Below are 25,187 nucleotides of genomic sequence, written 5' to 3' on the forward strand. Positions count from 1 at the left end.
AAAAAACTTGAAAATGTACCCTTATGGAGTAACTTGATTACCAGTGGCAAATTTTGATTTTCCCAAGGCTTCAAGTTAAAAAAGAATTGCTCCATGGCAATAGGAGGCTATTAATATCTAAGATTGTTAAAAATAAAAGTATGAATAAATCAGCTAGAAAATCATAAGGTTGCTCACTTGTAGCAACTTCAAAAAACAGGAATTGGGATACCAGACTAGCAAAAAAAAGAGAAAGACATAAAGAATCAGGTCCATTACAACATTCTGTCTTAATAAAATATGCAAATGCTGTCAAGGTACAAAAATTTCACTATATAATGTGGCTTAAAAACTTAAATTATTTGGCCCAGCCTGAACGGCTCAGTTGGCAGAGTTCTGTCCTGTCACTGAAAGGTTGCTGGTTAACTTCCCCGTCAGGGCACATACCTGGACTGTGGGTTTGATCCCATCGGGGAGCATAAAGAAGGCAACTGTTAGATGTTTTTTTCTCTCTCTCTCATCCTCTCCCCCTCCTTCCCTCTCTCTAAGCATATCCTCAGGTGAGGATTAAAAAAAAAGCTTAATTAGTTGAATAGAGAGAAAAGGAGATCTAGATTTTTGTCTGAGCCATTCTATAACTAGCTGCAGGGTTTTGTTGGTAATTTACTTATGCTGGCGTCTGATTTTAAAATTCTAATTTATGGACAGTATTGCAAAGAGGTAGTATACACTTTGGATGTAATGAATAATAATACAAAACTAAAATATATAAATATTTATTACCTATCATTTTCACCACAAAGTTTCTTGTATTCTGCAGCTACAGTCTCATGGTTTTTGTTTTCAAGCAGCATTTTTTCCTGTTCTACTTTCAGTGTTTTTTCCAAATCTTCCAATTGTCCTTTCTGTTTTAGTAACTGGTTATAACTGGGGGGAAAAGTTAGATATTTGGTTTATAATATTTCCTCAAGGGAAAAAATACTTTAAAATGAAAAAATAAGAGTAATTTATTACATGCCACCAGTATCACAAAACATGTAAGTTTATATAAATTTCCTACATAATCTCTTAGATGTGTTTAACTCAACATTTACTTTATTACCCAAAGTAAATAGGTGTTAAATTAAAAACACAGAAAATATAATAAATTACCGATCTTCGAGGTCTTTATGCTCCACCTCAAGATTTTTGTGGGCAGACTTTAGAGTTCCATGTTTAGCAATGAGAGATTCATACTCTGAAGCCTGCCGTTCATGAAGAAGTTCCAGTTTCTCATGATCTTTGATCAGAGAATCATAGAGAGATTTCAGGTCTTCTCGCTCTTTGATTACAGACTCATTTTCATTTTCTAAGGAAGACTGCTGGATTAGGAGTTGTGCATTCTGGTTCATAAGAGAGGTACTTTGGGAATTAAGTGTGGAATTTTCAACCTATAAGAATGTATATTGTTATCAGACATAAGGAAAATAGCTTATATTGTTCTTTTGTGTTTTTTAAAAATAAGATTACATTAACTTTAAGAAGTTTAAATAAATCAAAGCAGATATATGCACATTATACTGAGAAAATTTAAATTTTTGTGTCCCAAAGAACAAGATTACCATTTAATTTTGATTTTTGGTAGGTGTTATTATATATATACTAGTATATATATATATATGATGTATATTAGGGGATCTATATCATATATATGTTTTAGCTTGAATTATTTTAATAGCATAATTCAAGACTTTGTTGCATATGCCCCAAATATTACATTACAACCTGAAGCTTGGCATTCTGTGTTTGAAGAGTAGTATTCTGCTCTTGTAATGACACTGTCTGCCTCTGAAGTGCAAGAATCTGAGCCTGCAAATTATTGTTCTGTGTCTCAAGTTGCTTCAGTTGAGTTTTCAGTGCTTGCTTCTCTGCTTGTAGTGTAGCATTCTTAATAAAGAAAACACACATATTATAAATAAAAACAACATCAAACTATTTCTATTTAACAGATACTGGCATTTTGTACAAGTATTTTTTACCACTGTAATAAAAAACAACCCTAACAATCTTAAAAGAGAAAAGAAAATATTCCCTCTATCCCAAATTGTAAACAGATATTTAATCTAAGAAAAAGAAAGCAATAATCGTAAAATCTGAATAGACTACTGTATTTGTGTCTGTCTGCTTTATAATATCTGAAAAATAAAATACTCCATTCTAAATATATTGACTAACACAAAAAACAAGAATGTGACTGTCGGTTGTATGGTTTTCATGCTGCTCAAAAGTGCCCAGTGTGTCCAGAATGAGTGGGGCGTTTCTAGTCAATGGAGTGCTTCTTTTCTAAATGCCCAAAGGCAAATATAGATAGATAGATAGATAGATAGACAGATAGATAGACAGACAGATAGATATGTGGTGGTCACAAGGATAGCAACATAACTAAGTATTTTATAAACACAAATATTTGGAAGACAAGTAGAAACAGTCTTAACCATCTGTTTAAAAATTTTAGTGCCTACAAACCTAACAGATATTACATATTTTCTTTAATAATTATTTTTCACGGTATAAAACACCCACTAAAGCTCTATTTCATCTATAGGACTTCTAGAGCAAATCCAAACAAAACATACCATTTTCAATTTTTCCAGTACATATGGCCATAATTCAGTTTTATAGTTAAACAGTTGAATTACTGTGCAAATCATAGTTAATGTTCTAAATATTAAAATGTTTGTCATGAATATTATATTTTCAGGATTACTTCTAAACAACATATAAATAACATAGCATCAAAAAGTATAAACAAAGAATCCTCTAGAAAACCAAATTAAAAATTTTTAATATACAAAAGACCAGAATTTACATATAATTGCAACATGCATAAAAAGTTACAACTGAGCTATAGCTGGTATGGCTCAGTGGATAGAGCATCAGACAGCGGACTGAAGGGTCCTGGGTTTGATTGATTCCTGTCAAGAGTATATACCTTGGTTGCAGGCTCAATCCCCAGCCCTGGCCGGGGCCATGTGGGAAGCAACCAATGGATGAGTCTCTCTCACATGGTTGTTTCTCTCAGTCTCTCCCTCTCTAAAAAATTAATGAAAAAATACTCTTGGGTGACCTAGCCAGTTTGGCTCAGTGAACAGAGTGCCAGCCTGCGGACTGAAAGGTCCTGGGCTCGATTCTGGTAAAGGGCACATGCCCGGGTTGCGGGCTCAATCCCCAGTAGGGCGTGTGCAGGAGGCAGCCGATCGATGATTCTCTCTCATCACTGATGTTACTATCTTTCTCTCCCTCTCCCTTCCTCTCTGAAATCAATAAAAAATATTTAAAAATATATATATCCTTGGATGAGGATTAACAACAAAAACAACAAAAAAGTTACAACTGAATCCCAACAAATTACTTTTATCTTATCTACATTTGGGGGACAACAATAATATTCACTCGATAGGGTTTCATTTTATATATACTACGTCACTGTATAAAAGACAAGTCAGGATTTAACCCACATATACCATAAAAATCAAAGCTGAAGAACCAAAATGTTTCAAAGATGTTCTTGATACTGAACTTCTTGTGTTCATTTGTTCAAATACAAAGGATAAAAAAAATATACTGAAAAAATATAGAATACTGACTTAGAATACCATCTTTTTAAAAATATGTATATTTTTATTGATTTCAGAGAGGAAGGGAGAGGGAGAGAGAGAGATAGAAACATCAATGATGAGAGAGAATCATTGATTGGCTGCCTTATGCACACTACTGGGGATCGAGCCTACAACCCGGGCATGTGGCCCCAACAGGAATCAAACCTGGGATCCTTCAGTCCACAGGCCGATGCTCTAGCCACTGAGCAAAACCAGCCAGGGCCTAGAAAACATATCCAAGGGAAGAAAAGTAAACGATTTTTCCCTTGGATATGTTAAGTACTATTGTAGTTCAGCTCTTTAGAAATCAAAATATACAAGCTCTAATGATCCTAGAAATAACAAAAATTCCTATAGTATGTAATGAACAGATGAGATAGCTAAGAGTAGAAAGGATATCTCAGAGCAGGAAAAATTTACAATAGGAAAGTATGTAGTTAGCAAATATACTGGCAGAGACACAAAAATTATCCGTCTAATATAATTGGGCTAGCCATCTTTATAAACCCATTATCTAAAATGGCTAAAGTATGAGAACCAAGTAACTTTTTCCCCAGTGGAAATTTATAAAGGAAGTCAATGGGAAAGAGATTTATCTTATAGGACTTTATATGCCAGCCAAAGTGTTCGAGGTATAATTATTAATCTAAACAATAGAGGTACATATGCATATATTACTGAATAATTAAAAATAGATATTCTATTATCTACAGGTGTAAAACTGTAAAAGAAATATACTTCTATATATAGGTAAATCACAAACAGTTTTCTGGGAAAGATATTTACAGTAATTACTTTTGGATGAGAAAGTAGGAATCAAAGGTATAAGGTATTAATTTTTGGCTTTATGGCTTAAAGCTTTTAATTCATGTTATATTAAAAAACAATAACAACCACAACTATTTTACTTGTTAGCAGGCAAGTTCCTAAAGCTTATTCATATTTGTAGGATGTTTGTTGAATTCATTCAATTATTGTTTATTGTCAAATATGTAACTCATTCAGCAAAGTGTCTGCTATCTAAGAGGCATTATTCTACATACTGAAGGCAGTGGTGAAAATGAAAGACAAGCTACCTGCTTTCAAGGAGCTTTTTTTCAGAAGGTAGAGAACAAATAAATGAACAAAATAATGTCATTTCATAAGTGAAAAGTGCTATGAAGAAGCTGAATAAGGCAGTGATGTGATAGTGAAGAACGGTTTAAGCTGGGGAAAGGGATCAAGGAAGAAATCTTGCAGGTGGTATGTGACATGAGACATGAATTCTGAGGGAAGCCAGCCAGCAGGGGAGGCAAACAGAAAGGCCAGAGGTAGGAACAAGAAGAAAAATGCCAATATCACTAGAACTAATTTAATTATGTGCCAGGCATTGTTTTGTGTTTTTCAGATATTAACAGATAATATTATCTCCAGATTAATAAACTGAGTGGGTAGAAACGTGGTATGGTATAAGGTCAGGCAGGACAATGTCAGGAAGGATCTTACAGGACATAGCAAAGAATCTGGATTTTATTCTAATTAAAATGGGAAGCTATTGAAGATTTTAAGTATGAAAGTAACATGGTTTGGAATATGTTTTAAAAAATAACTGCCTACTGTGTTGAGAATGGGTTAGATTGGGCCAGAAATGGAAAAGGTAGGGCCAGTTAGGACCATATTTTAATAGTCCAGATGACAGATGATGCTACCTTGAGCCTGCAACTGAGGTGGCAGCAAAGATGGAGAGAAAGAAAATGGGTTTGGGTATATTTTCAAGACAGAGTAGATAAAGGTTACTGATGGTCTTGTGTGAGGGTGATGGAGAAAAGTAAATTATGAGTTCTTCAGTCTTTATTCATATTACAAAATAAATCGGTCAAGAAAGTATTAAATGAACAAAGCTACAAAACCAGATTAGATACATTTTCTGAGTTACACATTACTTCTAAAAATCCTTATTCCTACTAAAAATTTAAAAATACTTACATTTCTTTCTACTTCAATCAATCTGTCTTTAACTTTCAGAAGCTCTCTGGTTGTTTCTTGACTTTCTCGCTCCCATTTGTTATCTTCACTGGAAGCGGAAGGAGGGCTCTGTACCATCCTTTCCTCATCTTGTCTCTGTTTAAGGGCTTCATAATTCTTTTTCACCTAAAATTTAATTTAAAATATTTTAATGGGGAAAATAAATCATCCAAATTCTGCTTCTTACTATTAATTTGACTCTGCACTGGTCTGGTGAATGTGAGACACACTTTATCTAAAAATATGGTAAATAATATGTATAATTATCATTATTATCATAATCACAATTTATGCTCTGTAAAATACAAATCCTTCCCTCTTAGAAATAGTAAATATATTCTTCTTTTTTTCATTTTTGTTAATCCTCACCCGAGGATCTTTTTCTATTGCTTTTTAGAGAGAGTGGAAGGGAGGGGGAGAAAGAGAAACATCGATGTGAGAGAGATACATCAATTGGTTGCCTTCTGCATGTGCCTGACTGGCACCGGGGATTGAGCCTGCAACTGATGTACATGCCCCAGCACCCACCACGCTTCAGTCCTTGGGCCAACACTCTAACCTCTGAGCCAAACCAGCTAGGGCAAATATATTTTTTTATGTGTAATGCTCCTACAATATATTCTCTAATTACATATCCTATTGTTTATGATAAAAATGTTGCTGAAGATCAAGATGTGCTGTTAATAATAGCAACTGTTTTTAGAGCTCTATCTATAGCTGATTTAGAGATTTCTGAGATCCCCATATAAACAACAAATAAAGATCTGACACAGTATTTATTCCTCTTAAAAAGAGATCTAAATTAAAATTGAGGAAGTATCTATATGTAGACACTTGCCCTTTTATGAAGGATATATTGCCCAGAATAAGCTGTGTTAAATAAATTAGTGATTTCTTTATTGAGACCTTCATCTATCACATATAATTACTGTAATTTATTTTATGAAGAGTGAGCAATCCAAGGTTTTCTGGTATGACTACAACCAGATCCTACTTTAAGAGAGCCAACTCAAAACTAGCAACTTGATCATCTTACATTACCAAAATTGCTGATTAACTTAAATAGCTCTCTTCAATTGGAAATGATTATTGTTATACTTATCTTGAATTACTAGTTTATCCTAGGAGACACTTATCATAAACTTCTAAATTAACCTAAACTTTATATTAAGGCAAGGATAAATATTTGAAATAATTCAACATTTAATGCAAACCTTAAGAAAGCTTATAATTCAACAATAAAATTTGCTACGATTTAGTTAGAAAATAATGATGTGAGACAAAAGGAAAAAGATGCCAAGATAGAATGTAATTTAAACCTTGGCAAGCGATCTAATAGGTGTTTTGGGATCCAGCTCCCCACTCCCCCTTACTTTTAACACCCTAATAACATAGATGGGTGACATCATTTCTAGTCTCCTATTTTACGTTAATTTCCCACAGGGTCTTTTCACCCCTAGTCTTAGAAAGGTTATAGACATATGCCATTATTAAGAAGAAATGAGAAAAAAACTCAAAGCTTCTAATTTTCAGACCATTATTTTTACAACTAAGCTTCAAAAACGGCTTCTTTACCTTATGTATCATTAATCAGAATCTCTAATTTATGTTCATGCAAAAATAAAATATCATTTTCCATCAAGGTTTTTCCATCAAGGTTTCTTTTCTTTTTTTTAAACTGAGATTTATTGTGAGACTAATCATTGAAATCCTTCAGATGAACTGGATGCGGCACCAGCTGCCCTCTTGGGTGTAGGTGTTGTTCCTTCACGGAATCCATGCCTGAATCTGCGGTACACAATTCTCAGGTGCCTCATGCGACCAGTAACGGTAGTGTTTCGTCCTTTAGCCCGGGCACTCCCGCTACACTTCCTCGTGCGCTTGGCGGGGGGACTTCTGCAGGTGGCAGGCCTTCGAGCCACAGCGGCAGCACAGAGTGTGCGTCTTGTTGCGGAGCTTGCCGAACGATGACGTCCCCTTTGTCATCTTGCTTCTGCCTCCGAGACCAAAGACTCCAGGTTTCTTAGAGGCAGCATATAGGTAGGACTTGCATTTTTATCCAATCCACTAATCTCTGACTTTTACCTGAGGTATTAGACCTTTTATATTTAATGTGATTACTGGTATGATTTTATTTAAACCCGCCATTTGCTATTTATTGTCTATCTGTCCAATCTGTACTTTGCTCCACCTTTTTTATTTTTCTGCCTTCTTTTGGATTATTTGTAATTCTATTTTATCTCTTTTGCTGGCATATTAGCCATACCTCTCTGTCATGCTATTTTTGTAGTTACTTTAGACCTTATACTATTAATATTTAACTTTCATAGTCTATCTTGAAGTGATATACCTCTTCGTGTGTAGTACTAAAAGTTAGAACAGTATAATTACAGCTGAATACATGTTTATGGCAGGAAGCTAGTCCAATAGTAGTTATGCCAAAATGGCTGGAAGTAAAGATAATGATGAATTTTTAAATCTCCATCTTTTAGACTAGAAATAGATATATACCAACCCATATCCAAACCCACTTATTTTCTAGCTGAGTAGCTTCATGAGTTGACTTTACTTGTAACCTAGTTATACTGCTTAATAGGGTTAAAAAAAATCAGGAAATAAAGCAGATTAATAAAATCTGGCACCAAATTTTATTTTATTTTTTTATAATCCTTTATGTTAATTAAACAAAGTTCTAGAAGTTCTTCTACATAAATACTTGTTTCATGGTAATGTCTGAGATGAATACCAGCAATGATCGTAAGGGCAAATAGGAAACAAAACCTTTTTCCTTTCTGCCTGAGAAATTCATCTCCAGTTAACTTTCTCCAGAAACCTCATAAAATTGGAATGTTCTATGTTAGCAGGCAGGTTTGCTGAAGGAAAATAAGATCCCTGATTGGTAAATTGTATTTGGACTGAGAGAACTATAAATACCTAACATGAAACCATATATTTGAACTTCTCTAAGTGCAGCAACTCTTAAAATTGGAAACAACTTATGGAGGTCTTCAGTCCATACCTCTGGAGTTGTTGCAAGAGATGATCATTGCTGTGGAGCATGAAGTCTTAAAGCCAGGGCAGCTCCAACGCACACCCAATACGAATCTCACTTGCACCTGAACTGCCATCTGGTAGGAAGATGATTCTCAGACAACTCATGTGAAGAACACCTGGCAGTGCCCTGCTAGCTACTTGCATTTCCTATAGTGTTCTGCGTCAAATGGTTCTAAATGTGGCCTGTAGTAATCTTACAAGTTTTAATGTTTAGTTACTATAAAACCATTCCAAGGAGCAATGCAGAGATGATAAGAAGAAGAAGAAATCAGAATATGATACTCCCAATCTAGTATTATATTAACTCAATATAGACAAGTCCTTTCATATTTAATTTATTCATGTAGAGAAAACAGTTTTGTTTAATTCACCGAATAATTCTAAATATCACAAGAAAATAGATCTGGAAAAATATCCTCAACTTCATGAGAGCATGCCATATGATTTTCCACTACTTGGTGTTCTCACACGTACAAATTTCCTATCAAACTTTTACCTGGATTCTCAATAGGAAAAGGGTGTCAGAATAAAGTGCCTGTATCTCACTGAGAGCTTTTACCCATAAAATAAGCCCACCTTTTCCCCATTCCAATATATCAATTCTGATATGTTCCTAATTGCATGGGGGACATACACACATGAAATAGAATTGAGTCAATTACAGTGTATAGACAAAATACAGTTTGTCATAAATTACATGGCAAAAATCTGTTTAAGAACACTCGAATTTAAGAAAAAAACAAAATATTAATAAAATATTAAATAATTATTTTTTATTTTATAATTTTCTCTCTAAATATTTAACAATTAAAATTATTTCCAAGGAAATAACTTACTGTTTTAAGTTCTTGGCGCAATTGCTGATTATAATTTGTGGATTCTTCTAATCGAGCTTCTAAAGCAGCAATTTTTTCCTCTTTTATTTCAAGGGACTTCTTTAGAGTGGATTCTAATTTTGATTCCAAAAGTTTGTACCTACTATCCAAGTACAAAAATAGTAAAAGTTTGTTACTGGAGGTCAGAAAATTATTTTTAAAGATAATTTATGACTACAGATATTGGTGCCATAAATAGATCTTATAATTTAAGTGTCAAATTAAATTATCCTCCTCTTACTGCCCCAGTCTCCCCCTCTTAAACTATTCCTGGGAATGAAGAAACAAAAATCACTAAGTAAACAGAGCTTTCGATTATAGCCTAGGTTGTCAAAAGAAAAAATTATCTAATACTCAAACAGGCATTATATTTCTGTTAGTTTTATAAGTCTCAAAATATTTTTCAAAATATTTACTTTAGTTTTATAAGAATAGAATCTATAGGAAGTGAAGGATTATTATATTATCAAACACTTGTCTACACTATTAAGTGTAAAGTATTTATATAAGAACATACTCATAGTTAAGACTTGAAACTCACTGAAGACTCTGTCTTCAGGGTATAAAGTATATGCAGACAATAGGGTGGTGAAGGCCTGGGGTGGGAGTGGGGGGGGGGGGGAAGAATTCGAGCTAGAAGGGGTCAAAGAAAAAAAAAAGGACATATGTAATACTACAATAAAGATTTAAAAATAAATAATAAATGAAAGAATTGAGGCATTTAAAGCACATAATCAAATAAAATATAACTTGCTTAAATTGCATATTTCACCAGAGAGAGGTTTGTTTGTCGTTAATGTCTCATTCTACTTTCACAGGCAATTATAGCCTTAGATCTTCTGTTACCTCAGTGACAAACTGTATTTATATAACATTTTAGCATTTTTTTCTTAGACAGTATTAGGCTGTCTTTACCTGATTTTTTACTTTTTAAACATTTTTTTAAATTGATTTTAGAAAGGGAGAGGGAGAAAGAAACATTAATGAGAGAACCATCGATCAGCTGCCTCCTGCATGCCCTCTAATGGGGAATGAGCCTGAAACCCGGGCATGTGCCCTGACTGGGAATTGAACCAGTGACTTAATACTCACCTGTCATCAGTACTTTGCTCATCATGTAAGAGTCGCTCTTTATTTAACCCTATCTTCTCAAGCTCATGGGTTAATTTTTCAAGATCATTATTCATTTGTTGTGTCTTCAATTTTTCACTCACCAAATCCTTATTTTAAAAAGAATGGAAAACTCACATAAGTGTCAAGAACATAAACTTCTAAGAAATTTAGCCAAGATTCTAACTACCACCATCCGGGAATACATATAATGTGAGGCAGGAAAGACAGAAATGTGGATGGACTTTCCCTCCCTCATTAAGAAGTAGTTATGAAACAATATAACATAGTCCAAACAGAATAGTTTTATCTTTTTTTTGGCTAATACTTCTTTTTATCTTTTTAATGTTTAAAACCAAATGGAGAAACTACTCTTTCCTTGTGAATCCACACCTCACATTTGAGAACTGTGGGGAAAAAGACATATCCATTAATTTTTCAATTATAAGCTAGGACCTTAATGCATGCTTCTTCCTATACAACACCCTTTTTCCACAAGCACCCTTCTCCCTGTGGAAGAGGATACAGGTCTGAAGAACTAGGGGCATTCTGAGAAGTGCAGGCACAAGGAACCTGTTGCTCATGTCTATGAGACTATAGAACAACAAAAAGAAAAAAAATGAATGGCTCATAATGGTCCCTCTACTCTCAATATCTCTTTAGCAGAAACCCAGACTTCCCAATGTGACTTATTGCGAGAATGCTAAGATACTTTTAAATTGAACTTCAAGGGTTATCATATATAGTATAGCATAGTAAAAGCAAAAACAAGCCAAGCATGTTATCTTCTGATCTACACCAACCACGTTTACAAGATCTGTTACCAGTATACTCCTATAAATTTCAAATTTCTTCTCAACACACAAATCTGAGCAACTACCAATTGTTCAATGTTGACCTTTAAGTTCAACCTGATTTGTATTCTCTAAGCTTAGAGGTCAAAATTCATGGGGCTTTGGAGTCTGAAAGATCTGGATTTGAATCCAGTAATCCAACTCTGCCATTTATTAACTGTCATCCTCAAAAAATTACTTAATATCTCTGAATCTGCTTTCTAATCTAATGAAGATAATACCTATAAAGAATTGATCATAAAATTGTGTGTGTGTGTGTGTGTGTGTGTATGTATGTATGTCTTACAAGGTCCTTAGTCTAGTACTTGGCACACAGTTTGCATTCAATACATAGTGGCTATCATGGATCCCATTATACTTAGCATTCAGTCAAGAGTCTTGATCACAAATTGTAATATTATTTTGAAATAAAATTACAATGTAATAAGTCAGATACCATATGGAAACTATTAGTACAAGATCTTAAAAATATAATATACATATACTTCTTAGTTTAACAAAGGCAGGAAAGTTGGAAACTTTCTAGTTCTAATTCTAAATTTCTACTTTAAAGCCATCCATACTAGTAGATGATACAAATTACTAATGGGTTCCAATAAAACTTAAAGCCTTGAGTTAAAAATATCCTATATAATAAAAGGCTAATATGCAAATTGTCCCCTTGACTGGGAGTTCGATCAGGGGGTGGAGGTGGCCGGCCAACTACCCACAGCCCCTCCCCCCTGCCAGCCCTGACCCCATGAGTCCCCCCACCCCGATCGGGGGTGGGGCCATCCCACCAACCACCTACAGCCCCTCCCCCCGGCGGACCTCACCCGTGCACAAATTTGTGCACCGGGCCTCTAGTAAAAAGTATTTGCCTTAAATTTAGGTAACTATACTTACCTCACGTAATGTAACCAAAGTTTTTATATCAATAGTTGCTCTTTTGACAAGTTCCTTATTTTCTTTCTCTAATTCTTTAAGACGAATGCAAGATTCTTTATAAATACCAATCTCTTTGAATAGAGTTTTGTTTTCTTTCTCCAAATTTCCAATTTTCACATTATTTTCTTCTAATGTGGTATCTTTAATTTCTGCTTGTTGTCGGAGTCTCTTGTTTTCCTTCTCCAGCTGTTTCTTATCCTTCTCCAGTTGAGAAGTCTCTTGCTCTAATGATTTATTTTCTTTTTCTAGCTGTTCTAGTCTTTTGCTGGATATTTTTAACTCTTCTAGGTTTTTTTGCAATGTTTGATTTTCCATCTCTAAGTCTTGTAGTTCACTCTCTAACTGCTGAATTTTTTTATTGCTGTTCTCTAGAGCCTTCTGTAGCCTTTGATTTTCTGTATCTAAACCCTGGTAGCTAACTTCTAAGCGTTCTGATTTCTTGAATGATGCTTTCATAAGCTCTAAACCCTTCTTAAGCTGCTCTTTTTCACTTTCCAGTTCTTTATTTTCTAGTTGCAGCTGAGCCATTTTCATGCTTGTACACTTCAAAGACTCCACGTTTCTCCGCAATTCCAAGTTTTCCTCATCAAGTTGAGAATTCTCTTTCTCTAGGGATTCTAACTGAAAAGTAAGGTTTTTAAAGCTATCCAATCTTTTTTTAAATTTCCTATTTTCTCTTTCTAGCTCTGAATTTTCTTGTTCTAAGGCCTCAATTTTTTCACAAGTAATTTTTAAATTGGTTATTTTTTTCTGTAACAATTCATTTTCTTTTTCAAGATGATGCAACTCATTTTCAAGTTCTTCTGCTCGTTCTCCTTTTTCTTTATAATGTTCCAATTCTTTCCTAATTTGTCTTTTTTCAAATTCAATCTTGCTTAACTTGCTACTTGTTTCTTTGATAGATTCATGGAGAATTTTATTTTCTTTTTCAATGTCTTTCACCCTTGCTTCAGCACTTATCTGGGAGCGCTGCCTTAAGGAAGACACGGTTTGATTCAGATGTTCATTTTCCTGCTCCAATATTTTAATCTAATTTTAAAAAAGAAAGGAGAAAATTAAAAACCTAATTGAACAAGAACTAAATATTTTAAACTATTCTTTAAATATATTTTTATTAATTTCAGAGAGGAAGGAAGAGGGAGAGAAAGAAACATCAATGATGAGAGAGAATCATTGATTGGTTGCTTCCTGCACGCTCCCCACTGGGGATCCAGCCTGCAACCTGGGACCCTTTAGTCTGCAGGTCGACACTCTAGCCAAACCAGCTAGGGCAAGAACTAAATATTTTAAATTATAGTTATTTCTTTTAAAAAAACTAACAGGGAACTCGTAACATAAAAGGGTGCTAGCATTGTCTATCTTACTTTTAATTCTGACAAATACTTACCGAGAGACCACTGTATACATGTACTGCCAGATCACTAAAGTCTGTGGCTTTAGGGAGTTTGTAATATAAAGGAATGGTTAAGAGAGATGTGTTTAATATCAATAAAAATGATCTTCAGATTACTTTATTGCATGTTTCAAATTCAAATATGAGTATCAGGGAAACATACATACATACCTCCTTGAGGATATAAGCTTTTACCTTACACCAATAAATTGTTTTTTAATTTTTAAATATATTTTTTATTGATTTCAGAGAAGGAGAGAGAAACATTTAATGATGAGAATCACTGATCAGCTGCCTCCTGCACGTCCCCTACTGGGAATGGAGTCCGAAAACGATCAAGTGCCCTGACCAGGAATCAAACTATGACCTCCTGCTTAATAGGCTAATGCTCAACCATTGAGCCACACCAGCCGGACACAAATAAATTTTTCAATGCCTATATACAGAGGGTCCTCAGTAAATATTTGCTGTATCATATATGTGTGTGAATATATATGGGAGTGTACGTGTGTGTATTCAACCCCCAAAAGAATGCTAATTTGGAAACATCAAAATAACAAAATCCTCTGGTACATTTGAAAACTAATCCATTCAATTCATGTCATGGCTTAATATAATAGTTCTCAAAATGTAGTGTTTTGAGCAAGCTCCTGAGAACCTGGTAAAAGGTACAGATTCATACTTAACTCTACAATTTTTGTTCTGTAGCTCTAAGAAAATCTCTAATTTTATAGGTGGCCTAAGGTTATACCTAGATAATATAAAACAAATCATTTTACATATAAAAAATAAATACAGATATTGAAATAGCAAGTCAATCTATCCAGTTCTGTTTCCGCAAGCATGAGAATGATCAATAAACACTTGAAAATAAATTTGACGGTATCCAAGACGGCTGCCACCACCACTTCTCCCATTATTAGTGGGGCCAGAGCACGACGACATTTCTCCCAACTCCACTCCCATTTCTCCCAACTCCACTCCACAGCCCTTTTCCACAGATATTTGAAAGCACATGTACTGCAAAATGTTATACAATTATTAATCATACTGGCAATTTAAAAAATTCTAATCTTTCTCTTTAACTTTCCTAAAATACATGGCATAGAAAGTGAGATAAACCAGTTACTTTAAAATTGAAAAAAATTCTAAAATATTTCCCTTTAATATTATATGAACATTTTATTTGCATAAACTAACTTCTGTTAATAAACTTTAAAATACAACGCTTAATAAGAAATTTATGAACCTGTTTCTCTGAATTTTCTCTAAGCGTTTCAATCGTTTTTTCAAGTTGAGCCTTCTCCTTCATTAGATCCTTGCTTAAATTCTGACAATTCTGAAGACTTTGCTTTTCTTGAATAATCTCATTTTCAAGAATTTCAACCTGGAGAAAATAAGTCACAAGACAATATATCATTAAGTATTTTAAAACAGTGGAACATATCAAAACAAAAGATAACCATTGAATTAAAAGATAAAATACAGTTTTAATACCCAAATGGTGAAATTTAAGAATTTAGTAGAGAAATTCAAGTAATATACCATGCTAATTTTAGCAGCTATATAAAATATGCAGACAAGACTATGTTTCTTATCCTCTGCATCTTTGAAGGTAAATATCTACTTGTAAACACAGACAATCCAAGTGAACATATGATAATTATGTGCTATGTGAAGACTGTACAAGCCTTACTGAAAGGCTTTCTTGGCTCAAGTGAAATTGCAAAGTAAAATTTTATAGTCAAGGAATTTTGGTGTAGAAGAAGTATGAGGAGAATATAAAAAGCATGAAGGAAAAGATGAGAAATAGTGGTATAAGTTTAATGAAGAAACAAGAAGGGACTTGGTTTAAAATAAAAAGAAAATGAGGAAAAAGGAGAATACTAGACAACAACAGTCTGAACAAAACTCCAACAATTATTTATATTTTGGATTTAAGTTTATTTTCATTTGTACATTTTGAAGATACAATAAAGTATGTGGTTAATAAGTATAATAAGTATTAAAAATTTTTAAGTTCAAAATATGCTATTAACTGATTTTCCCATTATTATAGAACATATTCATCAAACCAGGTAATTTAAAAAAATAAAGATTTAGCTATATAAAATATTCTATATAAAATATTTAGCTATATAAAAATATTTAATATTACATATTTTTATCAATAGTGAAAAACTCTAGGAATTTTAACAGTCTACATAAAGCAAGTTGGATTTTTCTTTTTAACATCAATGGAAGATAACCACACATGGAAAATAATCTCCCAATAATGCCTCAAAAGAATCGAGTCACAAATCTTATCCAGTAACTCAGTTCAACATTCATTTACATGTTTTGGAAGCTTTTAGTTATTAATAACTAACGAATCTGGTTCTCCCATCATGACTAAAATATATGGATAACAGTTTTTTAATTAAGTTCGTATGTTGTTTTACATTAGTGGAATTCAAGTGAAACATTTAGTTTACAAAAGACATCTTTTATTCAAAGAATTTATCAAAAATTGCTAGAATCACTAAGAACTTACTAGACCTTCAAAGCTAATTTCAAAGTCAAATTATAATTCACAGATCCAATTATAATGACAACCAAAATAGAAGTGATCCAAGTTTTAAATGGCCACTCTTACTTTAACACTATATTGACTGTCAAATGCTTACTAAGATTATTTGGTTAATAAACTAATGATGATACAAAAATGTTTTAAAAGAGTAAAAGTCTAGCTCTAGTCGATTTGGCTCAATGGATAGGGCTTCAGCCTGTGGACTGAAGGGTCCCGGGTTTGATTTTGGTCAAGGGCCCATGACCAGGTTTCGGGCCCAGTAAGGGGCGTGCAGGAGGCAGCCAATAAATGATTCTCTCTCATCATTGATGTTTCTCTCTCTACCTCTCCCTTTCTCTCTGAAATCAATAATAAATAAATAAATAAAAATAAAAAGAGTAAAAGTCTTGCAAGAAAATCAAGAAGTCTTTCTCATTATCTAAGGTAGCAGTCCCTCAAAGCATGGTTCCAAAACAGCAGGATGAGCATCACCAAGAAACTTCTTAGAAATGAGAATTATTAGCACCCCACTCCAAACCTACCAAGAATACAAACTCTAGGCAAGAGACTCAGCAATCTGTGTTTTAACAAGTCCTACAGGTGATTCTGATGTATACTATAGTTCAAAAATCACTGGTCTAAGGGTTAGGGCGATTTTCATAACTAAGGCTACAAACCCAGAATATATCAAAGGAAAAACTAGGCATGGCTAGGTGCCAAAACATTTTGTCATGGCAGAAAGCAAGGCAGCTCCCGAGGAGTGCTAAGGTTGTGTCATAAGGATTCAGGAAGCAGCTTCATTGGGACAGGAAGAAAAATAAATGCAGTGGATTGAAACACTTTAAATATTCTTAAATCCACAAGTTAATAATGACACTAAAACAACAAACTCACTCTATTATCTCAAGAGGATATGAGAAAACCAACTCATTAGGAAACCTAAAATAAAGGATAGGGTCAAACATTCATCCTGCTTTTCCCATAGGCTATTCCTCAGAATAACCAATAGTGTTTTCTTTAAACTAGTAGCTTTTAAAACAAAATTTTCCTTTATAGGAATACCCTATCTACCACATTAGGAAGGGATGATATAATTAGAAAATCAGGATTTTGCAATCTCTGAATAAGGGATCCAAGCAAACGATTTTCCATGACAATATCACAAAAAGACAGACAACCAGACATGTGCCTCCTGACTGACATAATCCTTATGAATACTTACTAAAAACTCAATTTGAACCTGATTAGGCCTACAGTAAAACACATTAAAAAAACGAGTATAGTTCATTTACTTTACATTTATAAATGTTAAAAATTTCATAATAAGTTAAAATAAAAATTGAGGACACATTAAAAACTGGAAAATGTTTTACTACAATGCTATTTATTTATATTTTTACATACATTATTTTAAGATCAAACATTCATTTTTATTTACCTTTTTACTTAGTATTTGATTTTCTTTTTCAATTTTCAGGATTTTGGAAGTGTTTCCTTCTGCAGAATCCACAGTACTTCGAAGCTCTTCTACAGTTTTTGTCAAACTCTGGTTTTCCATCTCCAACTTCAGTAACCTACTTGATGTTAACTCACTCACCTCATGGCCCAAAGATTTCTGTGGTGCTATAATATTGAAAAATAAGTCATTGGTAAACCTATATTTACTCTTTACTATTTAAAATGTTGAGTGTATATGCAGTACATCACTTGGTCCTTAACTATGTAAAAAATTTATAAAGTTATACAAGATAGACACAATGATAAAAACAGATAGATAAAAGTCAGGTAAATCCTAAATTTTAATGCATCCTTAAGCATTCCTCTGGGGGGGGGGAGGGGGTACAAAATTTAGACCAAAGAGACTAGAGTTCCAGTTCTAGTGCCATGAGAAATTAATGACCTGATAAAATCAAGCCACTTTAACTTCAATGAGTCTTAGGTTACGTGTACAAATAGTTATGGTCCTGTGTATCTATAGTCATGTGTGGTTCAAACAAGAAGTATAAAGCATATCCCATGCCACACTTTCAAAAAAATTAAAGAAAGACAGTTTAAGGGGAGAAAATCCTTATCTGATTCTGAAAAAGGCAAGACAGTATACATTCGTCACCTTGAAAAAGCCTTTCTCTAAAGAATCCCTATTACACTAAGTGTAAAGAGCAACATCTACTCCATTTTGTCAAGGAAAATCATCTTTCTAAGTAGATTACAGCATTACATGTTTTAAAATAAGAAAACTCAGTTTCTAATTCTGTAAATGATGCTCTCCAGGAAGCCACAAAGAATTATGTTTTAATAATCTTATAGCAGACACATTGAATATTTTGATGATATAAAAATATTAGGATTTACAAATGAAATATAATGCCTAGAATTTATTTTGAAATCCTAAATTTTAGGAAGGGCAATGGGTAGAAGTATGGAAGGGCATTTCTAGGTCTGCCAACTTTTATGTATGTTTGAAATTCTCCATCATAGAAAAGCAAATAAATACACACACACACACACACACACACACACACACACACACACACACATCCTCACTAGCATACATTCTTTACAAAATCAGGTATGGTAAAATATCCCCCATATTTTATTTATTTATATTTTTATTGATTCAGAGAGGAAGGGAGAGGGAGAGAAAGATAGAAACATCAATGATGAGAGAGAATCATTGATTGGCTGCCTCCTGCACTCCCTGTACTGGGAATCGAGTCTGTAACCAGGCATACGCTCTTGACCAGAATCGAACCTGGGAGCCTTCAGTCTGCAGGCTGACACTTTATCCACTGAGCCAAACTAGCTAGGGCGTCCCCCAGATTTTAAGTAAAGAATTCTTATTTCCAGTCACATATTGTTAATCTTTTATTAAAAGCTGGTATACTAGATAGTCATTGACTTTTTAAATTCCAAAGTTGTCCACGTCTTCTCTAGTAAAACTCTAGTTAATGACTTGTAGTTATGCATTTCAAATTAACAAGATTAGGCTAGGTCACAGCCACTGTTCTCACAACTGCCTGGTACTGGCACAAGAACAGACATAGAGACAAATGGAACAGAAGAGAGAACCCAGAGATCGACCCAAGCCATTATGCTCAATTACTATTTGACAAAGGAGGCATGAACATACAATGGAGTCAAGACAGTCTCTTCAATAAATGGTGTTGGGGAAATTGGACAGATACATGCAAAAAAAAAAATGAAACTAGACCACCAACTTACACCATACACAAAAACAAACTCAAAATGGATAAAGGACTTAAACATAAAACGGGAAACCATAAAAATCCTAGAAGAAGCCATAGGCAGCAAAATAGCAGGCATTTGTTGTAGCAATATCTTTACCAATCCAACTCCTAGGATTTGCAACAGCATGGATGGACCTGGAGAGCATTATGCTAAGAAAGATAAATATCACATGATCTCACTCATTTGTGGAATATAATGAACAACATAAACTGATGAACAAAAATAAAACTAAGGAGGAAATAAACAAATGGAACTACATCAAAATAAAAAGCTTCTGCACAGCGAAAGAAGCCATCAACAAAACAACAAGCCCACTGCTTGGGAGAACATATTTGCCAATGTTATCTCCGAAAAGGGTTTAATCTCTAAAATTTATAGGGAACTCATACAACTTAACAAAAGGAAGATAAACAACCCAATCAAAAAAATGGGCAAAGGACCTAAATAGACACTTTTCGAAAGAGGACATACAGAAGGTCGAGAGATATATGAAAACATGCTCAAAGTCACTAATCATCCGAGAGATGCAAATCAAAACAATGAGGTACCATCTCACACCTATCAGAATGGCTATCATCAACAAATCAACAAAGGACAAGTGCTGGTGAGGATGTGGAGAAAAGGAACCCTCTTGCACTGCTGGTGGGAATGCAGACTGGTGCAGCCATTGTGGGAAACAGTATGGCATTTCCTCAAAAAATTAAAAATGGAACTCCCATTTGACCCAGTGATCCTACTTCTAGGAATATATCCCAAGAAAACAGAAACACTAATCAGAAAGGATATATGCACCCCTATGTTCATAGCAGCACAATTTACAATAGCTAAGATTTGGAAACAGTCCAAGTGCCCATCAGCAGATGAGTGGATTAGAAAACTGTGGTACATCTACACGATGGAATACTACGCTGCTGTAAAAAAGAAGGAATTCTTACCATTTGCAACAGCATGGATGGACCTGGAGAGCATTATGCTAAGTGAAATAAGCCAGTCGGAGAAAGATAAATATCACATGATCTCACTCATTTGTGGAATATAATGAACAACATAAACTGATGAACAAAAATAAAACCAGAGTCATAGAAGCATCGAACAGACTGTCCAACCTATGAGGGAAGGAAGGGGGTGAGGGGGTAAGAGATCAACCAAAGGACTTGTATGCATGCATATAAGCATAACCAATGGACACAGATAGTAGGGGGGTGAGGGCATATGCTGGGGGGTGGGGGCGGCCGGGGAGAGGTCAATGGGGGAAAAAGGAGACTCATGTACTGCTTTAAACAATAAATAATTTAAATTTTAAAAAATTAGGCTAAAATACATGATATACCTCAATAATACTTTGAATACCATGAATACTATGAATGTACTTCAAAGAAGCTTCAAGTCAGACTATGAGAATTAAAATGAATGCTTACAACACATTTTTAACAATATTAAATGATGCCTGCATTATAGTCTTAGGTACAAAAAGGAATCCGAATTGTGCATACACATTAACCTGATGTCTAAAATCCTATGTCTGTATACAAAAATTTAGAAGAAAGTTTTTTCAAATGTGAAAATGATTTAAGAAATCATTAGTGACTTTGATTTCCTCCTTTATATTTTTACATATTCTACAAATTTTCTAGGAAGAAAAGCCCTTGTACATTTAAAAAACAAACAAACAAAAATGACACCACATTAAAACAAATATTCAGGTATGTAACCCCAGCTAAGAACAACTGCAAAACTACTGATATAATGATCATCATCATAATGATTAACATTCAAATGCTTACTATATACCCGGCACATTTTTTTTTAAGTATTAAGAAATTCAATCCTCAGAACAACCCTTCAAGGTACTTACTATTATTGTCCTCACTTAACAGATGGAACTCTTAACAGTGTAATTTTAACTACTTTCAAGTAGAAAACATCTAAATCTGAATTGCTTTCTTTGTAACTCAATTCACAAGGAATACAATAAAAGAAGTTCCATAAATATTTTAAGTTACATCTTAGCAAACCCACTGGATAAATATCATCACTTACTATGTGGGGAATTTACCTACAGTCCTAGAATTTGCAATTAGGTTCTCAAGTGTAAAACTAGAAAAAGTCTAATGGTAACAAATATGAGACATGTGTAGAAGTAATTATTCTGCAAGAGCCAGACTATAAACCGTCTTCAGACTTTACGTCTACTACACCACCACTATATCCTCAGGGCCTGGTATAGTATTTTACACATGGTAGGTGCTTAATAAATACCTGCTGAAGGAAGGAAAGCAGGTGGAAGAATCTAATATTGGGTAAGTGAGGAGTTATGGAACCTGTCTAATTCAAATAAATGGGACCTGAGTGTAATTTCAAGAAAGTATATCAGTATTAGCATAATCACAGCTATAACCCAAACAACTTTATTGTATAGTATATGCCCAGTTTTAAGACAGAAGACAAGTCAATAGTGGAGCTTAATAAAAAAGAGTCAAGAGTTAAAAATTTATCTGGAGGCAGGGGGTGTCTTTCATTAACTCTGGGGTATAACTGGGGCTAGACTAGTTGGTAGGTATAATCTTAAAATGGAGATAATAATTCTCATATACTGATGAACATAGCCATGGAGATCCTTAATTCTGGATACATATTCACCTAAAACTCTTTCCACTAATTTTGACTTCCTATTTAGGTTTGAATATAGTAAAAATATAGCTGACGAGTTAATATGACTTTTCTGTTCTATTTAGTAGATGGCTATACTTCTCAAAATAAATTGCTATTCTAGTTTCTTATGATACTAACATAAAATAATGCCTAAACAACTGATCAAATCTGTGATTGCACTCAAAAAAAAGTTTCGTTGTAAGACATGCAAAGATAATCAGACCCAGCAATGTGAAAATAACATATTGCTCTGTGAAATCATAGCTAGGGGCAGTTGGCCTGCTGAGACATCTCCAGCTAGGGAAAATAACTGCAATGAAATATCCAGAAATGTAAGCATAAATTCAACTTTATTTATTCACCAATCCATTTAAGTAAAACAATATTGGGAATACCTTCAGAAAGTTCACTAGTTCTGGATATTTGTTCTAATTCCCAGCCAAGATGTAATGATTCATCCATACTTTGTTTCTGTGCCATTTCCAAAGTCATATTTTCTTCCATTAATTCTTCAATCTTTTTTCTATCCATATCGCGTTCCTTTTTTGTTGGCAGGGAGTAGGGAGAGAAAAGAAAGCTAAGAAACAGTACAATCTCAAGCTCATATTTTATTACTTAAACTAAATAATGAGGATAAATTTTGAGTCGCTTAAAATTTTCACAGTTTAAAGGCAATAACCAGTTATTATAATCACAACTGGTCATTATACTGACCAGGTGTTTGATATCCTTTTAAAGTAAGCTTTGGGGACACGGAAAACATTTATTCATAGTCAATATATTAACTTAGTAATATAACAAGAGATTCTGACTCAATGCTAAATAGTTTTATTTCTGTATTTTAAAGGCATTTTACAAAATAGCTTATTTAGAGTTTATTTTTAAAATACAAGGCAAAATCAAATAACACCCCTCTATAAAAAAAGCAGAAATTTCCACTACTTCCACATCCATACGAAATTGTAAGCACTGAATTTATTTAGCTCATCTCTTCTTTGTTAAAGCATCTAGGACACTACCATCCTTTGTCATTATAGGGAAGTCAGATGACTTAGAATGCTTCCTTAGTGGTCATGTAATTGATCCACCTTACAATACTTACCATTTCCATATCATGTAGTTTAGCCTTTAGTTGTAAATTCTCTTTTTCTAATTCATGTAATTTATCAGAACGAGCTCGAGTTCCTTCTAATTGGTCTTCCAACATGGTTTTTGTTTCTAGTAAAACTTGATTGTCTTCTTTTAATTCCTATAAACATTTCAAATAGGCTTTATCACAAACATGTTAATATCTGTTAATTTTTCAAAGTCTGAAACATAAAAATTCTTGGTTGCAAAATAAGGCATTAATCTGTCTGGCCAGAGTGGCTCAAGTGGTTGAGCATCGACCTATGAACAAGAGGTTGCCAATTCTATTCCCAGTCAAGGCACATACCAAGGTTTTAGGCTTGACCCCCCCATGGGGAGCCTGCAGGAGGCAGCCAATTGATGTTTCTGTCTCATCGATGTTTCTATCTCTCTCTCCCTCTCCCTTCCTCTAAAAAAAAATCAATAAAAACTTATTTAAAAAAGACATTAATCTGTCTTTATTAACAGTTCTGTGCAAGAGTAAAGCTACTAAGTAATAAAAATACAGTTGATATTTTCTTGGCTTTAGTCCCCCCCTCCCCCCCCAAAAAAAATTAAGCTATTATGCAAACAAAACACTCAGTACTTCTTTTAGAATGAGTAATACTACTATAATTTCACATAAAATTGTCAGGGTACATTTAAATCCCTTAATCACAAGGAAAATAAACTAAGTATAGAGAGTCCTGCAGATATTTAAGATATAAATCTCCATAGAATTAGAACTAATTTATTTGCTGAAATAGATTTGAAGAATTCTCTCCACTTAAACTGTAACTTAGAAGTGAAGGGTTTGGGGTTTTTGAGTAAAATTCCAAGACTTTGAATACTCACATAAATCATAAATAAAGGCTCTATTAATAAATATTTTACATACGCATCTTGAGAACATGTTTTAAATCCCTACATCTGTTTTGAAGACATATGCTCACAAATCTATCTTGCTAAGCTTTATGCCTGTAATTTATAAGCTAACTTCAAGAGAAAGTATATAAAAACAGTGGCATCTATAAGGATCCTTTAACAGTGCCATATACTCGTTTAAAAATTTGGCAAAGAATTAATATGTACCTTATCTTTATAGTCTATTTGGTCTATTTTTGATAACTTTCAGGCTCAAATGTTCTATGTTTTCTTATAATGTTTTCACTCCTTAATTTTTGCATACTCCTTCCTTCTTATCCCCATAATAAACATGATCAAGATCTCCACTGTTTGCAGACAATGAAGAAATTAACTAAGAAAGGAAAAAAGGATGCAGATGCAAAGATTATCAATTTTTTGCTGTCAATGTCAAACTCAACTTCATGCAACACTGTACAATAATCATTAAGTATGGAAAAACGTTTCTTCTAATTTTTTTATATGATTTGTTGAGAGAGTGTATGAGCAGGTGTGCACACACAAGTGACTTTGTAGATCCTAATTTAGCATTCTGAGTTGAGTCAGCAATATGTCTGTTTTCACTCTTAGGAACAAGTTTAAAATTAGTAGAGAGAAACACTTTATTTTGACTATGAGGGAAGGACCAAAAATCTGCTCTACCTATAATGTTAAATAAAGGGATGAAAGAAGAGCCCCAAAGACTTAAATAAAATTAATAATGTCCAAATATCCCTTTTTAAAATTCTAAGCAATATGCGGATCTATCATAAAATAAACATCTATATGTACTTATAGTTTGCTAAACATTTCAACAACTCCATTCATTTATTAAGTGCATTTTCATTGTATTTTGAAAATCATAACACTTTTTAAAGAAATAAATTGTGAATG

At 33.7% G+C, this 25,187-nt stretch overlaps 1 protein-coding gene and 1 pseudogene across 2 annotated transcripts in view; both read right to left on the reverse strand.

Moving 5' to 3' along the window:
• Nucleotides 1-25,187, reverse strand: part of CCDC88A (coiled-coil domain containing 88A) — a 110,347-nt gene that overhangs the window by 28,436 nt on the left and 56,724 nt on the right. For both annotated transcript variants that reach the window (XM_028139897.2, XM_054728163.1), the window contains exons 11-21: nt 23,386-23,532; nt 22,679-22,823; nt 17,821-18,005; nt 15,084-15,221; nt 12,400-13,470; nt 10,643-10,770; nt 9,512-9,653; nt 5,583-5,747; nt 1,744-1,905; nt 1,132-1,409; nt 763-906 (exon numbers count right to left, since the gene is read on the reverse strand). In XM_028139897.2, the coding sequence (XP_027995698.2) occupies nt 763-906; nt 1,132-1,409; nt 1,744-1,905; nt 5,583-5,747; nt 9,512-9,653; nt 10,643-10,770; nt 12,400-13,470; nt 15,084-15,221; nt 17,821-18,005; nt 22,679-22,823; nt 23,386-23,532 (2,705 nt within the window). The remainder of the gene's footprint in view (nt 1-762; nt 907-1,131; nt 1,410-1,743; nt 1,906-5,582; nt 5,748-9,511; nt 9,654-10,642; nt 10,771-12,399; nt 13,471-15,083; nt 15,222-17,820; nt 18,006-22,678; nt 22,824-23,385; nt 23,533-25,187) is intronic.
• Nucleotides 7,322-7,628, reverse strand: LOC103305618 (60S ribosomal protein L37-like; annotated as a pseudogene).

The sequence above is a fragment of the Eptesicus fuscus genome, chromosome 16 (genome assembly GCF_027574615.1).
Source record: "Eptesicus fuscus isolate TK198812 chromosome 16, DD_ASM_mEF_20220401, whole genome shotgun sequence".
NCBI lineage: Eukaryota > Metazoa > Chordata > Mammalia > Chiroptera > Vespertilionidae > Eptesicus > Eptesicus fuscus.